The following is a 13,868-nucleotide window of genomic DNA, read 5'->3' as shown; positions in this document are numbered from 1 at the left end:
AAGTCAGTACAAACTTCTGTCCACTTTCTAAGCAAGTTTAAACAGAATACGGACTTTCAAAATCCAATAATTCAAGAGTAAGGTCAAGACAGAATATTGGACGATTTGTTTTTGAAGATTTATTTTTAAATAATTGAAAAAAAAAAATTAAAGATGTCGGCTATAAACAGATTAACATTTTGTTGTTTCAGATACGAAACTAGTCAAGATCCTGACCCGTTATTGCAGGTTTACTTCCCTCTAGGCTGAAATCGGACTCTTATTGCTTCTAAGCGCAGAGAATCTTCTATCTTAATATGTTTGTTTCATGTGATGCATAAATATCAATGTGATTAAATGAAATCGCAAATGTACCAATATTAACCAGCGTCTCACTGCCAGTCGGTGATTGAGCATTGATATTGTAATCGTAAAAAGCAGTATTTCTGTATTCATTGCAACATGATATTAATGTGATAGAAAAAAAATAACATCTTGTCAATTTTCTCAAAATGTGCTTATGACGTGACGCACGGTACTCATACCACGCAACTTTGGAGTCGATGAAGTACTGTATATAATTTTTTTCCCACTTATTTAATAATTGCTGCAAGTAAACGTATTCGAAGTGCAAAAATTCGATGAAACAATTTTCAAGATGTTACTTGTTTAATCAACTATTAATAATAACAAAATTACCAAACTGATAGCGTTGTGCAATTCAATGAAACACAACTTAGTTTTGGGTTTTCAAGTTCCAATAAAAAAAAAAGAAATCATAATCACATGCATTGTAACTGTCCTGGTTTATTAAAGACTACTTTTTCTTCTACGAGACATGGCTAATCGATCAAACTGACAATCGCTCACCTATCGAATGTTTATTAATTGATTAGCTCTGTTAATCGTACACTTTTTTACAATCCGGAAGGAATTTGTTTTATGGATTTGATTAGAAATTTCATATCGAAATTTGATTGATAAGGAACCGGTTAAAAAAACTTCGACATAAATTAATCTGTTGTTGGCTAAATTGCATTGAATTTTGACTACGCTTTATGACAGACATTCATAGATCTGAGGATAACAACGGATGATCGATAAAAAAAAAGTCATTATATGTGACGCCTTTCGATGAGAAAAGAACAAAAGCGTTCTTCAATTGCAGAAAACAGGAGTGGATGCAATACGATGTAATTCAAGTGCACTTATGCAAAAAAAAAAAAAAAAATAAAATGTATAATTTAGAAAGGTTTGGGTGAAAATGGTTGTCTTTCTTGAAGTCTACAAGGATACAGAAAGTTAGTAGTAGATTTATATGTAGGAAACGACGAGTTATCTATATTTAAATGGTCACGCTCTGTGATACTATTGTATTAAAGTACAAAATATTTTTAACTTCATGTTAATGCCTATATTGGCTATCGATTGTGTGAAAACGATTTAAACTGCATTTGAATAAAACGTTTCGTCAATTGGGAGGTAATCTGGTTTAAAACGAGGATTTGGGGTCAATTGGCAACTAAGAGGATGTACTACTAGCAGTTTCTTAGAGGGCTATAGTCACATCATGTCGGGTTTATTCAGTATTCTGTCTGTGGATGACATATTCAAACTACCAGATGTTCCCACTGGCATAAGAATATTGAAAGAATGGGGAATTTCAACCAAAGGACTCAAAGACAAGAAATCAGTACAGGAAGCATTGCTACAAGAATGGAAAACCAAGGAAGAAGTGCAAGGAGAGGCATCAGATGAGGTTATCATACTTGTATTAGTTGTTCCTCATTTACATGTTTTTTTTCTCTCTCTCACAAAAGTAGCTTAGCTTTAATGTTGATTTTGTTCGTCTTTTCTTATAAATAAATGCTTTTAAGGTTATGCTGCCAAGGAAGTTAATAAAGCGAAACAAACATGTTTATTATGGCTTAGGTTTGACCAGGAACTGTTTTCATACTAAATGTATACCTTTAAACTTCATATGCCGGTTGTGTAATTATAATTTTGTAATTAAGAATTTAAATACCACTACGAAGTAAAAAAAAATTCCCATTTATTCTATTTGTATATGGAAAAATTGTATGCACTGTTCAACATACAAGTTTATATACAATATGGATCTCTGAAAATGTTCTATGTGAATTTATCAAGGAAGTTACCGATGAACAAATAATACGAAAGAATGTACATAGTTTATGCATCAACACGCCCAGCTATGATGTAGATTTAAAAAAAGAATAAAACACATGAAACATGAATCCCTACTTGTAACTAATATAACTATCTTTGTTCCTTATCAGATGGTTGTGTATTGTTGTATTATATTCTACAATTTCAATCATGTCGCTTTGTATAATTTATGTTCGGTCAACGTGAGTATAAGCATACCAAGCAGACGCTTTCAAAGAAATAGGGCTCGTTTTTTGGCTCACCTGACCGTAAGCCATGTGAGATATTGGCATCACATGGTGTCCGTCGTCGTCATCATTATTTTTTTCAAACATCTCCTCTGAAACTACCGAATGGATTTAGATGAAACTAAGCTTGATTGTTCCTTAGATTACCTGCACAAGAATATACCTCCATTTTTTATCTGTCGAAAAACATGGCCGCCGTTGCTAAATATAGAACATAGGGTTAAACAACAATTTTTCGCAAATGTCAAAAATCATTATGTTTAGGCAAATTCTGATAGGGTAAAAGTGTGATGAGAACCTGTGTGTCACTTTCCGTGAAAATCTGTCAATTGATGTTTAAGCTATTGCCCTTTTCGAAATTTTGGCTATTTTTGATGTTAGTATTTTAAAATCTTCTCCTCTGAAACTACTATTGGTAAGATTGTTCCTTAGAGTATCTTGCAAAATGTCAGTGCTTGGATTTTTGATTGGTCGAAAAACGTGGCCACCGTTACTAAAAATAGAACACAGGGGTCAAAATGCTGTTTTTGATATTTTTTCCTGAATAATAGAAAGAAAATGAAGATGATAGCTATACTTTAAATTAAACATAGTATCCCCAGTTGGACGGTAATTACGAAAATTTGTTTTGGACGGCCATTTTCTCGCCACGTTTTACATTTGCTTGGAATTCAATGATATTTAATTTATATCGTAAATATTGTATCCTGAGTTGGATGGTGGTAACGAAAATTTGTTCAGGACAACCATTTTCAAAGATTTTTTATTTTTGCTCGGATTTTAACAATACTTGCTTTTTATAGTAAACATGGTATTCTGGGTAAAATGGTATTGATGAGAATGTTGTATTACCATGATTGAGCTAATGCCAACACTTGGCGTCCGTCGTCGTCGTTGTTAACATTTTTTTTCAAATATCTTCCCCTCCGTTGTGAGTACAATAAGTCATGAAAGATTAAATCCTCTAAGACTTTTGTAAAACGTTCTCGTCACGTAGTGCATGGAATATCATGGAATATCATGGAATATCTGGTATAAGACGATAAACTACAGTCGAACAAATAATCTCTAAGACTGTTCATGTTTATTATGTTAATTTCATTTTTAAAATTATAGGTTTTTTTTAACTTCACCGAAAATTTATATTTTGCATGTATAACAATTTAATCTTTCATGACTTATTGTACTCACATCATATCAATATTATATTAAAAAAACTTATTCTTTATAGATAACATACGGTTTAAAAAATGCCATTGCAAGGAGCAAAAGAAATCGTGATGAACTCATCGGCTACTATGAGCAGATGCTAAAATTATATAGACAATTGCCACAGAACCACCAGGCAAGTCTCAATAAAGTTTTCCCACATCTAGAGGACATAACATATAGAAAAATTCAAGATTTGAAGTCGAATGAGTGTGCTATATTAGTCGCAGGTTAGTTCAGTAAAAAATAGTTTATTTAATTACTTTTCATGAATAATAACCATATGAGCTATCATTGATTTCCTCTTATTTAGGTAATATATTCGTAATAGTCAAAGGCAAAACTATTCAGTGTTTTATTATAATGATACGTTTGTATTTTCTGAAATTCAATAACAACAAAATGCGTCTTTCAAAAAAAAAATGTAGAAAACGTATAGAATTACTATAGGGTTTCCAATTTTTAACAATCTTTTTTATTATTATTATTAGGGTTATGGTTCTTAAGTCATTGACAACTATTTTATCATTTTGTACTTTGCTAAGCAACATTTTCCGTTCTTAGGCGAATCGGTGGCCGGTAAAAGTAGCTTTATCAACTTGCTCACTGGAGTTGATGTTTTGCCTACAAGCCAACTTGCCTGTACAGCAACGTTCTGTGAACTAAGGTATGGGAAGTACAAAGAGGCGGTGTGCTTTGCAAAAGATGGAAGAAAACGGAAAATTGACCTCACTCGCCAAGACGGACTTGAAGATCTAAAACAGAGCATGACATATGTAACCGATGAGGTGGACGACAATGAGTATGAAAGGATTGAAGTGTATTGGCCATTCGAAATACTGGAGGTATGAGAATAAATATGCAAATTCATGGAGGTTAATATCATAATATCATAAATTGCTAAGTTATTAAAGCAATCAATCAATCTAATGACATAGAACTATTGCTATATTGACAAAACACATAACCATTGTGTAATAAAAAATATATATGCTTCTAAGTTATGTAGTAAAATTGTGTATGAAAACAATTCATATGAAAGTGCTAATCCGAGAGAAATCAACAGAATTAACAACAATGAAAATGAGACCACATAACATGAAAGAACTAAGAAGTATATACAGAAACCAGCAATACTAACATCTCAAAATAAATCTGTGGTGAACTCTGGTGCACCAGAATAATAATCAGCTCATACATTTTGCATGACAGCTGATATGTCATTCCTCGAAGGTCATGACCTGTGAAGAAAGAAAATATCTTCTATTTTTATATTGTTAGATGATATCAAGCTTAAAATCCAAAAACCACATTTTAAGATTTTAAACTAACAATTGAATATATTTTAATTATAGGATGGCATTGTAATCATCGATACCCCTGGAATAGGAACAAGTAAAGACATGACAGAAAAAATACAAAAATACATGACTAAAGCTTTTGGTTGTATCTACATCATAAACAGTTCATCAGCAGGTGGAATACAGAAAGGAAGGGTAATAAGCCATATTGAGCAGGGCATTGTTTATCGCCAACAGGAGATAATCCACGTACACAATGTAGCCAACAGGACACTATCTACATACACGATGTAGCAAGCAGGAGATTATCCACGTACACAATGTAGCCAACAGTAGACTTACCACAAACATAATGTGTAGCAAACAGAAGATTATCCCCTTACTCAATGTAGACAATAGAACAGAATATAATTACACATAAACTCAAGATAAGAAAAAAAAATAGACATACAAAAAAACCCAAAGGAATACGGGTTGACTTCAGATGCAAGAAGACTTAAAGTGAAGTTGGTTTTGACTGGTTTTAAGTATACCGTTAAACAATAAACGTTTTTAAAATATCACCGAACCAGTTCTAGATAAACGTTGTTTCACATTTGTTAGCAACAAAAGTCACAAACTTTTCGTACATTGAAAAGTAGTAGTGTTTCTATATATTGGTTTTGCAGAATAGTTATATACTGTTTTTCACCGATACGCGTTTTTAATAAAGGAATGTTAAACCTATTTTCAGATCATGGAGTTTCTGCGAACAGTTATGAATTTGTCAGAAGACCAATTCAACCCCAATACAACAATGTTTGTATGTAACAAATGGGAACAAGTCCCAGCTAAGGATCAAGAGGAGGTCATGAGAGGAAATCATTTCAAACTTAGACAGTGTTATCCTGAATTGAGAAAAGATCAAATTTACTATCTATCGACGGATAGGGTAAGCATGTTACTAGTATACAGATAAGATGTATTTTAACAATCAAAACAAAATTTGAAAATATTGATAACATAAAGAAAAAAATATAGTAGTAGACGGCATTCCAATATCTACTACTGGCACTATGTATTGTGTTATACTAAATAAATTATGAATCAATTTCAAATAAATACAAAGCGATATATCGGAGTGATATGTGGGTGATTCGTCGTTCACCTATGACAATGTAGGGTAGGAATAAGTAAGGAATGGACCAAAATAACACATGATGATTTTCCAATAGAAATTCAAGGCTGTATAACAATTGAGTATACTCCGAGAAAGTGACTTTTAGAAAATCTTAATTTATAAAAATATTGCCCAAAATTTATAATTTAGCTGCAATTAAAAAAAAATGACAAATGATATTTTCAGGCAAAACAGGCAGTTATCAAAGGGGTAATTTTAGACGATTATAATATAATACTGAGAGGAATAAACAAGTTGTTACCAGCAAGTCTAGAAAATAAACACGAGACATATTACAGGTATGCATCAAAATATTTCTAATAACACGAATTATCCTGGTATCATATATTGACAAAACTGAGATATGTAGGTCTATCACTTCTTGAAAAAAATCATGTCTTCTAAAATTCGACTTGCTTGTTTTTTTTCAATAAAGTCTGGGATGACTTTTTTCACATTTATTTAACTAACATCACTCTATAAAACCGTTAATAATGCAATGGTATAGAGTTTTGTTATATATTATTATCATCCGTCCATTCAACAGGTGGTTATCCACTGTTCTGAAAAGAACGCAGTTTCTCTTGAAAGTGTCCAAATTCTCGAGCAGAGAAAACATCGCCAAGGTTAAAGCCCAGATAGAAGCAATAGAGAAACAAATGTACAATCTACAACAAAATGCTGAGGATGGTATACGACAGCTTCAGGTAGAGGTAAAGAAGGAGGCTGACAGTTTACAGTTTAAAGTAATAAACCTCTTATCCTCTGAAGAATTCCTAAACCGTACCAGACACTGGGAAGTAGCTGATTGTCCAAAGAGTGATAGTAAATGGAAAAAAGTATCTGGTTCTGCCAGTGAGTTGATTGCCCAGAGACTTACCCGTCAAATCAATGAGTGGGAGAGAGGCAATGGTATAAAAGCAGGAATCAAAGGCAAAATCATTGGTAGATTTAAAAGAGACTTTGAGTTGATGGAAGACCAAATAAATGATATTGAAGGTATGAATCTGACAGAACATAACCATACCTTTAGAAATGTTTTATTGAACGAGTTGTTCATGTTTCCAATGACATGATATATATATATAGAGAAAATATTGAACTATTACTTTCATTTCAATGTAACTTGAATAAATCGACCGAATTTCAAATGACTCGGATTTGAGTTCCATGGGCTAGCAGACAGATCCATTTAAAACGTATTAAAATTGGTATTTACAAACAGTGAAACACACAGGAACAAACCAGATGTTCGAGACAAATTTTAAAAAGAGGTGTCAAACTTACATGTTGTATAAAATCTGAACGAAGATATAACCTGGGTATAATGAGGGGGATGCCCGGTTCAGATATTTTTGAAAGCAGATTGAATAAATTAAAAAAAAAAGAATTTAAGCATATTGTATTTTCTGTGCCCTCCTATATTTGTTTTTATATCATTGCAGGTATGTTTCTAGGTGATGAAACAAGAATTCTTGCAGATTTACAGAAAACAATAAAGCGTAATAACAAAAAAGATAAAAAGAGCAAGACAAAAGATAATCAACAGAATATGGTTGGAATTGGAGGAGCTGTTGCCGTTCTAGGGACACTTGGAAAAGAATCTAAAGATATTTTCAAAAAGTACAAAAAAGATAAGTCTCAAACCAAAATGGCAGATGCTACCGATCTGTTCATACAAAACATTTTACGAAACAGCAAAGATCTAAAGGAAAATCTATCTAGATTTGTGCAAAAATATGCAAAGGGAATAGACAAAATAGCAGAGCTGATTCCCGACTTTTTGGCAGCTGATCGACAAATGATACAAACTCTTCGGGAAGAAGCAGAACAAACTGTATCGAACGCTAGTCAGGCTGACTTAGCAAATTTTGTTAATCTTCAGAGAAAGTTAGATTTGTTCTACGTTGATTGTATGATGCATGTTGACTACCAAATGTCCGATATTAAGTGGAATTCAAAAGATATGCTTGGACAGGGATCATTTGCTGAAGTTTACTTCGGAGTGTTGAAGTTAGCAGATGGAAGTTCTGTAAATGTTGCTCTGAAAAAGAGCAGAGACAAAATAGAGGCGAAGACCATTACAGATATTCTCCTCGAAGATAGAACAATGAGGTAACGATCAAATTACACGACGTTTTACTTTGTTTTGTTTAGACTTGACAGAGATGTAGCGGTTAACACGGCCGCTGTTTCAATAGCTTTCGTAGTATGTGGTAGCATATAATTTTAATGTCAATGTTAGGATGTTTCAATAATGAGCTTCATGCAAAGCAATAAAATAACAAGTGTCAAAATGATTTTTTAAAAATATTTTTCAGGGAAGTTAAACACGAAAACTTTATAGAATACTACGGCAATGCATTATTGCAAATAAAAAATAGGCAAACCTACTGGATAATGATTATGGAATGTTGTGTTGGAAGTTTGAAAGACGTGTTTGTAGATAAATCTCAATACAAGATAGACAACCCAGCAAATGGTAAGACGTTTGGTGAAAGGGAAAAGGCAATAAGAAACATGGCAGAATATGCTGTACAACTGTGTAATGGGATTAGCTTTCTTCATTCTAAGAAAATGGTTCATAGAGATCTTAAACTTGAAAATGTTTTGGTAAGTATTTATTATCAAATGTTGCATGCATGTGACCGATGGTGTTCTGGTTTGTTGACTTTTGCTTATAAAAGCAGAAATAAATCGTTTACTTCATGAATTGTTTGACAGGAAATTACTTACGCAGCATTGAAAATATAGTTGCACATAAGAATCAAACTAAAACTCTTATTTATTCCACCAACTTTTTGTTTTATTTTTCAATTTTTCAAAATTAGTTGAACCACTTTGACGATTGATCTGCACATAATTAAAAAGACATTCCAAGTCTATTTAAAATGAGTAAATCCAATACAAGATATCGCAGTCGATTTTCATATAACATTTGAAAAGCATAAAGTCATTTTTTTCATTACCATCACAGATTTCATCCAAGAATGTCGTCAAGCTTACAGATGTCGGTTTGACAAAGCCAGAGGTTGATATTGCAGGGACAATTACAGGCTCTCCGGTGTATATGGCACCAGAAGTATTAATTCCCACAGGGGTATACAACAGATCCGCGGATATCTACAGCTTAGGAATAATGATCTGGGAAATGTGGTATGGCACGGATGCGGCAGATCACGTTAGTCCCAGATTACACAATGAATCGATCGAAACATTTGTTGAACGTGGAGATCGTCCATCACTATCTAAAAATGAGAGGCCCGATTCCGATTGGATTAAACTAATTGAAAATTGTTGGAGTAAGGATCCAAAGCGCCGTCCTTCTGCAAAGGACGTTTTAGTTTTCTTCCAAAGATTCCTAAAATAAGAAGTGGGATTTATTATTCGATCAGTCATGATAACGCTGCTTTAAATTCCGATGAGGATAAAATGTTTTATTGGGCAAACACTCGCTTCAAATGCAAAATGCAAAATTTTGTTTACAAAATAGACTTGCTACCCTTACTATATTATTAGTTATGGTGCTTTTGTTGTTAGTCTTACCTTCATTCACAATTAAAGTATCACCAAAATAAATACTTCTTATTTCTCGGAATAAAAATCACAAAAACATACCAGCCCAACATCACAACCACTGATTCATGAGTTTTTAATGCAGATTAAGCATGGCAGATCATTACAATATACTTAAAGTTCAAGAAATAATGGTCTTTCATTCGGGTAACATGGATATTGGTTCCAGAGAACTCAAAAGTCATTTTTTTAATGTTCACTGTATACGCCACAAAAGGCTAGTACGTAGTGCCGTCTAATAAAAGATATTAGAATTCAGGACAAATGACCTCTGATGTAACATTTTTTTATTTAGAGAACTTCAATTAATTTAATAAAAGGAGGAACAAGATTATCTTACCTGAATTAAATAAAAACAACATTCAAGCTTGACACAGTTAAGAGTTTGGATTAAGATTTAATGTTTGACACAGAATAAGATTCTTGTACAGAATGAAACAGTAAAAAACTTGAAAATTTCCACTTAAACGAGCCCATTTCTAGAACTAAAAAGTAAACAATAGGTTGCATGCTATGTCGTACTAAGAATACCCTCACTCAACCTGGAAATGAAGACACTGAGGCGATCGGTAAAGAGGATGTAGGTAAGGGAGGAACCTGAAATGAGGATACATTGTACAAGTCATCATGCAAAAACAATATACCTAATGTCTATGCTTTACCTCCAATAGAAGCTGAGAAACCTGTTACAAAAAGTGTAACGGATGGACAGATGAAGAAGGTGATTGCAATATAGCCCAAAACAATTTAAAGGATACCCATAGTTTATTCATGTAAGACCACATGTGATAAATCTTTCATATTATGATCATATATGTGAATACCTGACAATGTTAATAATACAATTAAATGGAGAAATTTATTTATTTATACACTTCCTTTCTGAGAATTTTTTTCAGGTTTTGACATAAAATATTTAACACTTCAAAATTTTCTCCATTTCATTAAAAGCAGGCTAATGTCACCTACCTCTTCCCCTCCCTCTTACTGTACGGCACCTTGCAGTTTGATTTCAAAGAGATCTCAAATAGCTGTCTGGATATCAGGAAAATGTGTGTTTCTGGTCCCATTTTGGGCTCCTCATTCCTAATGGTTCAAGTCACAAGTCACTCCGGGAATTCTTTCTGGCCTTCCTTTGGTGGTGTGGCACCTCATGGTACAGTTTCAAGGAGATCCAACCAATTTGACTAAAGTCTTTGTCTAAACTTGAAAATGTTTAGTTTCTGGTCCCTTTTAGGCCACTCATTCTTTAACAACTCACAACTGTCACAATTCACAACCGAGCTGCAATATTTCAGCTATATTAAGGCGATGAACATGAAATGGATGATAAAATGAACATGAAATGATGATGAAATAAAAAAAATGAGATGGGACACAAGGATAATGGGGTCGACAAATTTTTATTGCCACTGGAAATAGGGAGAAGGTAGGGTCGGGCAATTTAGCCTCATGTGGCGTAGCGAGAGAATACCACTGAAGGGATCTTTAAAGTGCAAGAAACGCGGCGTCTTTCCCCAGACGATGCACCACTATAGTTTGCGGTCAGGTTTTCCGTATTATGGCCTGACGACCCCAGCATGTAACATGCCGAGTAATCCCATTCCACCACCTGGGGCACAAAAACCAGTTGCTCTCTGGGCAGAGCGCCCTAGCCCCCGGCCAGGGTTCTGAGCAGTATGAAGTCGCCTTTTACGACAAGCTTAGCGCTGCCGCGGGCCTATTCTCTTGACACTCGAAGCAGTCCAAAAAATTCCAAAGTCATTCCAGGCTTCTTTTTGTGGTATGGTACCTTGTGGTATAATTTCATACAGATCTTTACACTAATACTCAAATTATTGAATGCATATCATGAAAATACCTCTTTCTGTTCCCTAATTCCGAAACGGTTAAAACCCGCAAAATCAATCTCAGACTTCCTGTTGTGGTATGGCACCTTGTATAATATCATAACGATATATAAAGTTATACCCAAGTTATTAAGTGGACGAGGAAGTGTCTACGGACGACGACGACAGCATGATACCATTATACGTCTGCAAAATGTTTGCGGTCGTATAAAAAGCACTATGTAAATTGTAACATTTCAACAAGTTTAGAGAGTAAAATCAAAGAAATTAAGTTGCAAGAAGCGTAACCACATAACTCATCGATTTATGATTAATTTCTATGTGTGTGTATGTATGTGGGGCGGGGAAAGGGTTCTTAGTGATTAACTCCAGATCTGTCGTAATATCAGGCATGGCCACCTATATCCCCTCCAAACAACAGCTTCTTTGCAAGCCATATAGCAAGCAGTTTCAATCAGAAATGTTTTAGTGAGAAACAAACCAAAGAATACAAATTCAAATATAGCGTCACAATGGACGTAAAGGCTTTTCGATTCAAAAATATTAAAGGACGAGTAAAGGACAAGAAAACAGAGACAACGATGATAAATAGCAATTATGACCTCTTAAAATTGGAAGACAACGACCTCAATTTGTTTGTGTTACGAAACGAAAGAACGATAGAAAAAAATCAAGCGATAACTATGTCTTGTCAATGATCGTAGTCGTGGACCTGGGATGACACAGTCGTGTGGAACTGACGTACAAGAAGACTACTAAGTCTTAAAAGGAAGTTGATACCTTGCACTAAGGGTGTATAATGTAAGAAGTTTGGTATAGCAGAAAATGATGAATAATCTTTTGGAAATCTCGTCAGTTTGGTTATGAAATTTTGAAAATAAAAAGTACAAGTAATCCTTCTTCTAAGGTTTTCGTGCCCATTTATTGTCATATTATTGAGGTGTCCAAGACTCGAAACAAGGAAAACAATGTCAGGAACGGACCGTCACAATTATACAAAATACAATCAGCTCAATTCATTTCAGCACTCGTGCAATAAAGATTCGGAGAGGTGTTATTATAACCACAATTTCACAGAGCAAAACTATAACTTTTGCCATGAATTAACTTTTAATCCGCCATGTATCCTTTCATATACACTCACAAACGACAACAGTAAAAAATCCTCAGAAGTTTAATTGATTAAGTTTTATGACTCATGAATTTCGGGGCAAGAACGGTTGATCAATCGCATAAAACCTGCTTTGTACATGTACTAGTCCGACACGTTGAGTCGGAATTTCACTGTGCTCCTAACTTGATAAGATGTTTCGGTTCGTTCAACTAAACAACGGAAGGACAGAAATGAAGGATAATAACAAAATTACCAAACTGACAAACTGTTAAAAAAAAAACAGTCAAAAGTAAAAGTCAATAAGGAGAGTCCGTATAACGAATGGAAATATCCAAATAAAATACCGGAAAGAGGGAAACAACCACAATTGTCCTGACATGTATTTCTGATGGAAATGGTTGGTAAAACCAGGTTTTATAGCGCAAAGCCACCCGCTTCCATTACGGAAGAACGTTGATACGTAGAAATACAGAACTTTTACGACCGAAGCCTTAATGTATTCTCACATCACGATTTTGTAAGAAGGTTTCTCACTGGACATAGTAACCGCAGGTTTCCGATTACCTCGAGCAAAGCAGGACGGTTAAGGCCGTTTTAAGCGAAATTACAAAAAAAATCTTTTAAGTTGCATTCTACAGTAAAACTGTTTTGTCATGACTAAAATTGCTACTATACGTTTCCTATGAAATTTGTTTGTTAAAATAGGTTTAAAAGTGCGCGATTTTTCTACTTTCGATTTATTGGGTTTGCTCCTGGTGAATCACGTGATCATTTCCTGACATTTTTCAACTCAACAAAAAAAAAAAAATGATTTGCCCGACCTGTTTTTGTTAAAATTTGACAAGATAATTTGTATTAATGTATTTGCTGGAAAAAGAAATGAAATTAAGATTAGCCCAGAAAATCATATTAGAAATGTGTTGTGCGGTGAAATTTGTTACTCTGTCTAAGCCGGCGAAAGATTATTTTCACTCATGATTTTTTGCCAGGTACAGATAGATTCCTTATTTCATTTCAATTTTATTGGTGTATGCCACAAGAAATTCGGTTGAGTGGAACAGGTCGGGCGAGATGAAAAATCGACTTAGTCCAACTTTCGTTTCCCTTATGTTAACAAACGCCCAAATAATCTTTCTTTAGATTCAAGATTAAGTGACACAGTGGGTTATACGATTACGATATCCGATATTTCTTTCACTTATGTGCTTTATTATAACCGTGCGCATTCGAACCTTATCTACTGCATTGCAGTGAATGCTTTAA

At 34.1% G+C, this 13,868-nt stretch overlaps 1 protein-coding gene across 1 annotated transcript; it reads left to right on the top strand.

Moving 5' to 3' along the window:
- The first annotated feature begins 992 nt into the window (after positions 1 to 992).
- Positions 993 to 9,644, top strand: LOC148629765 (uncharacterized). The gene is made up of 10 exons (XM_088556902.1): positions 993 to 1,738; positions 3,628 to 3,835; positions 4,170 to 4,450; positions 4,961 to 5,101; positions 5,640 to 5,837; positions 6,252 to 6,364; positions 6,613 to 7,064; positions 7,511 to 8,180; positions 8,387 to 8,678; positions 9,043 to 9,644. The coding sequence occupies exons 1-10, from the start codon at positions 1,550 to 1,552 to the stop codon at positions 9,433 to 9,435; spliced, it is 2,937 nt and encodes a 978-aa protein (XP_088413028.1). The 5' UTR covers positions 993 to 1,549; the 3' UTR covers positions 9,436 to 9,644.
- Positions 9,645 to 13,868: the final 4,224 nt, after the last annotated feature.

The sequence above is a fragment of the Perna viridis genome, chromosome 1 (assembly GCF_037379345.1).
Source record: "Perna viridis isolate PV_CMFRI_1.1 ecotype Kerala chromosome 1, ASM3737934v1, whole genome shotgun sequence".
NCBI lineage: Eukaryota > Metazoa > Mollusca > Bivalvia > Mytilida > Mytilidae > Perna > Perna viridis.
Note: the sequence above shows the minus strand (reverse complement) of the source record. Positions and strands in the feature narration are given on the sequence as shown.